This window comes from Rutidosis leptorrhynchoides, chromosome 1 (genome assembly GCF_046630445.1).
Source record: "Rutidosis leptorrhynchoides isolate AG116_Rl617_1_P2 chromosome 1, CSIRO_AGI_Rlap_v1, whole genome shotgun sequence".
Lineage (NCBI taxonomy): Eukaryota > Viridiplantae > Streptophyta > Magnoliopsida > Asterales > Asteraceae > Rutidosis > Rutidosis leptorrhynchoides.
This window is the reverse complement of record NC_092333.1, coordinates 147,952,311-147,954,617: the sequence shown is the minus strand read 5'-3', so window position 1 is coordinate 147,954,617 and position 2,307 is coordinate 147,952,311. Positions and strand designations below refer to the sequence as shown.

The 2,307-nt window shown below is 36.7% G+C and overlaps 1 protein-coding gene across 1 annotated transcript; it reads left to right on the top strand.

The window, feature by feature from the left end:
* The first annotated feature begins 575 nt into the window (after positions 1-575).
* Positions 576-1,330, top strand: LOC139890018 (uncharacterized). The gene is made up of 2 exons (XM_071872926.1): positions 576-894; positions 996-1,330. Exons 1-2 carry the CDS (start codon positions 576-578, stop codon positions 1,328-1,330), a joined length of 654 nt encoding a protein of 217 aa, XP_071729027.1.
* The last annotated feature ends 977 nt before the right edge of the window (positions 1,331-2,307 follow it).

The window sequence follows — 2,307 nt, the reverse complement described above, 5'->3', positions numbered from 1 at the left end:
GAGACTGGGGACTCGAAACCGTGCCTAGGAGAGGTTAGAGTCCGTATGAGGTCAACCGTGCCTAGGGGAGGTTGGGTCCATAGGCTACCGATTGTAGAGTATAGTGTGAACGATGCATCCCCTGCATCTGGATAACTATACTGTGAATTGAGTAGCAGGGACTATCGGTAGACTCAAGTCCGATCAGCTAGGAGTCGTGTGCTCGTACAAGCCGCCGATCCTCGTATTGTCTTATTGTATGCTAGTTGGTAGTTAGCATGTGTTGTTGTTAGTATATAGCTTGTGTGTGACTTAAGCTATATCTGTTAGATAGATTCCATTCACTTAGCGGTGCGCTAATCCCCCACATATTCTCCCCTTGCAGGTTTAGGTACTGCTAGTCGGGAAGGGTGCTATTGCAGAAGACATGTTTGACAACCCAACTCTGATGTGGACTTTTGTGTAAATAATGTTTTGTGATAACGTAACACCGTTGTGTAAACTTAAACGTAATGACGTGACTTATATTGTGTTTGTTAATAAAGTCTTCCGCTGTGTATTTAAAAAAAAATGGCCGGTGTTACAGCTATCCAACAATGTTAGAAGCTGTGGCATCTTATGATTTATGGATTTGGCACGCTTATTTTGGACCCGCTGGTTCAAACAACGACATCAATATCCTTAATCAATCTGATTTATTTAATGAGTTACTTCAAGACAGGGCTCCACCGTGTAATTTTTCGGTTAGTGGATGTAACTTCAATAAAGGTTACTACCTAACCGATGGGATATATCCGGATTGGGCAACATTAGTTAAGTCTTTCAAAAGTCCGCCTGGCCCTAAATCCGCAAAATTTAAAAAGTATCAAGAATCTGCTCGGAAAGATATTGAACGGGCATTCGGTGTGCTTCAAGGTCGATGGCAAATGATAAAAAACCCGTGACGACAATTCTATGTCGAAAGAATCCGAAGAATTATGCACGCTTGTGTTATTTTGCATATATGATCACCGAAGACAATGGACATGCAATGTGTTCACTTGAAGAGAATTACAAGCTAGCTCGTCGTCCAAATCGTTCAATCGAGGAAAGGGTTCAAGCGCACATGTGCATTAATAAAGAATTGCGAGATTCGTCTATTCATCATCTACTACGACAAAAGCTCATCGAACACATTTGGAATCTTCCGGCTAATTTCCGTGTTCGGCACGTTCCACATGCCCGAGCTGCTCCAGAAGCTGGAACTTCCAACACCGCCGAAGATGTTGAAGAAAACGAGGACGAAAGCGAGGATGAAAGCGATGATGAAAATGAAAATGAAGACGTGGACTTGGACGAAGATGACGCATAGTTTCATAGTTTTTAATTTATGTTTAGTTAATGTAACTTTTGATTATTTCTTTTTTTTTTTTTTTAAATAAATGTAACCGTATTAATGTTATTTAATAAAAGTGTTGTTCAGAAAAATATATTCGAAAAAATAGATTTTAATAATTATATTCGAAATAATAATAATAATAATAATAATAATAATAATAATAATAATAATAATAATAATAATAATAATAATAATAATAATAATAATAATGTGGGGTCATGTGATGGAGAGGAGGATGTCATGGTTGGTAGTGGTGTGTGATGGAGAGGAAGTGAAAAATAAATGGAGAGAGAAAGCTGATGTGGCGGTGTGTCCTGAGGAGGAAGTACGTCATGGTTGGAAGTGGCCTTATAGGATAATTTGCAGATTGTCCAATACGGCGGACATATATCATCAAACATTTGTCCGTAATATGGTCGTTGATAGATGGGTTTAGATTGCGTATTAGCATCACACTACTAGTTTCATAATTTTTCTTATGCTATTTGATGGCTCACAATACAAACTATTTGACTAAGTTGCGTATTATCATAACATCAAACATGTTTGCATAAGGGTAGATGATAGGTTCACAATACAAACAGTTAGAGAAACTCAAAGTTAACTATGAAGTAATTTTTCATTATTTTTTAACTATCATGGAACGCACCAACTCTATACACTACTAGTACTTACTATATATTCATATAGAATAAACATAAATAAACGGTTGTCAATTATAAAACGTTAATCATTTCACTAGTATCTAATCTTTAGATAAATTCGATTGACTGTGGGTTAAAATATATTGGGCCAATACTTACAGTTGGACTTACTCAAACTTAAAATACTAAATGATATTTAACCTCTTATAATATTTAGGCTATATTATATATTAATTTGACGCACCTTCTTTCACAGTGCAACGGAAAGAAGGGGTGTGACCCACTCTTTCGATTTCTAGTACATCA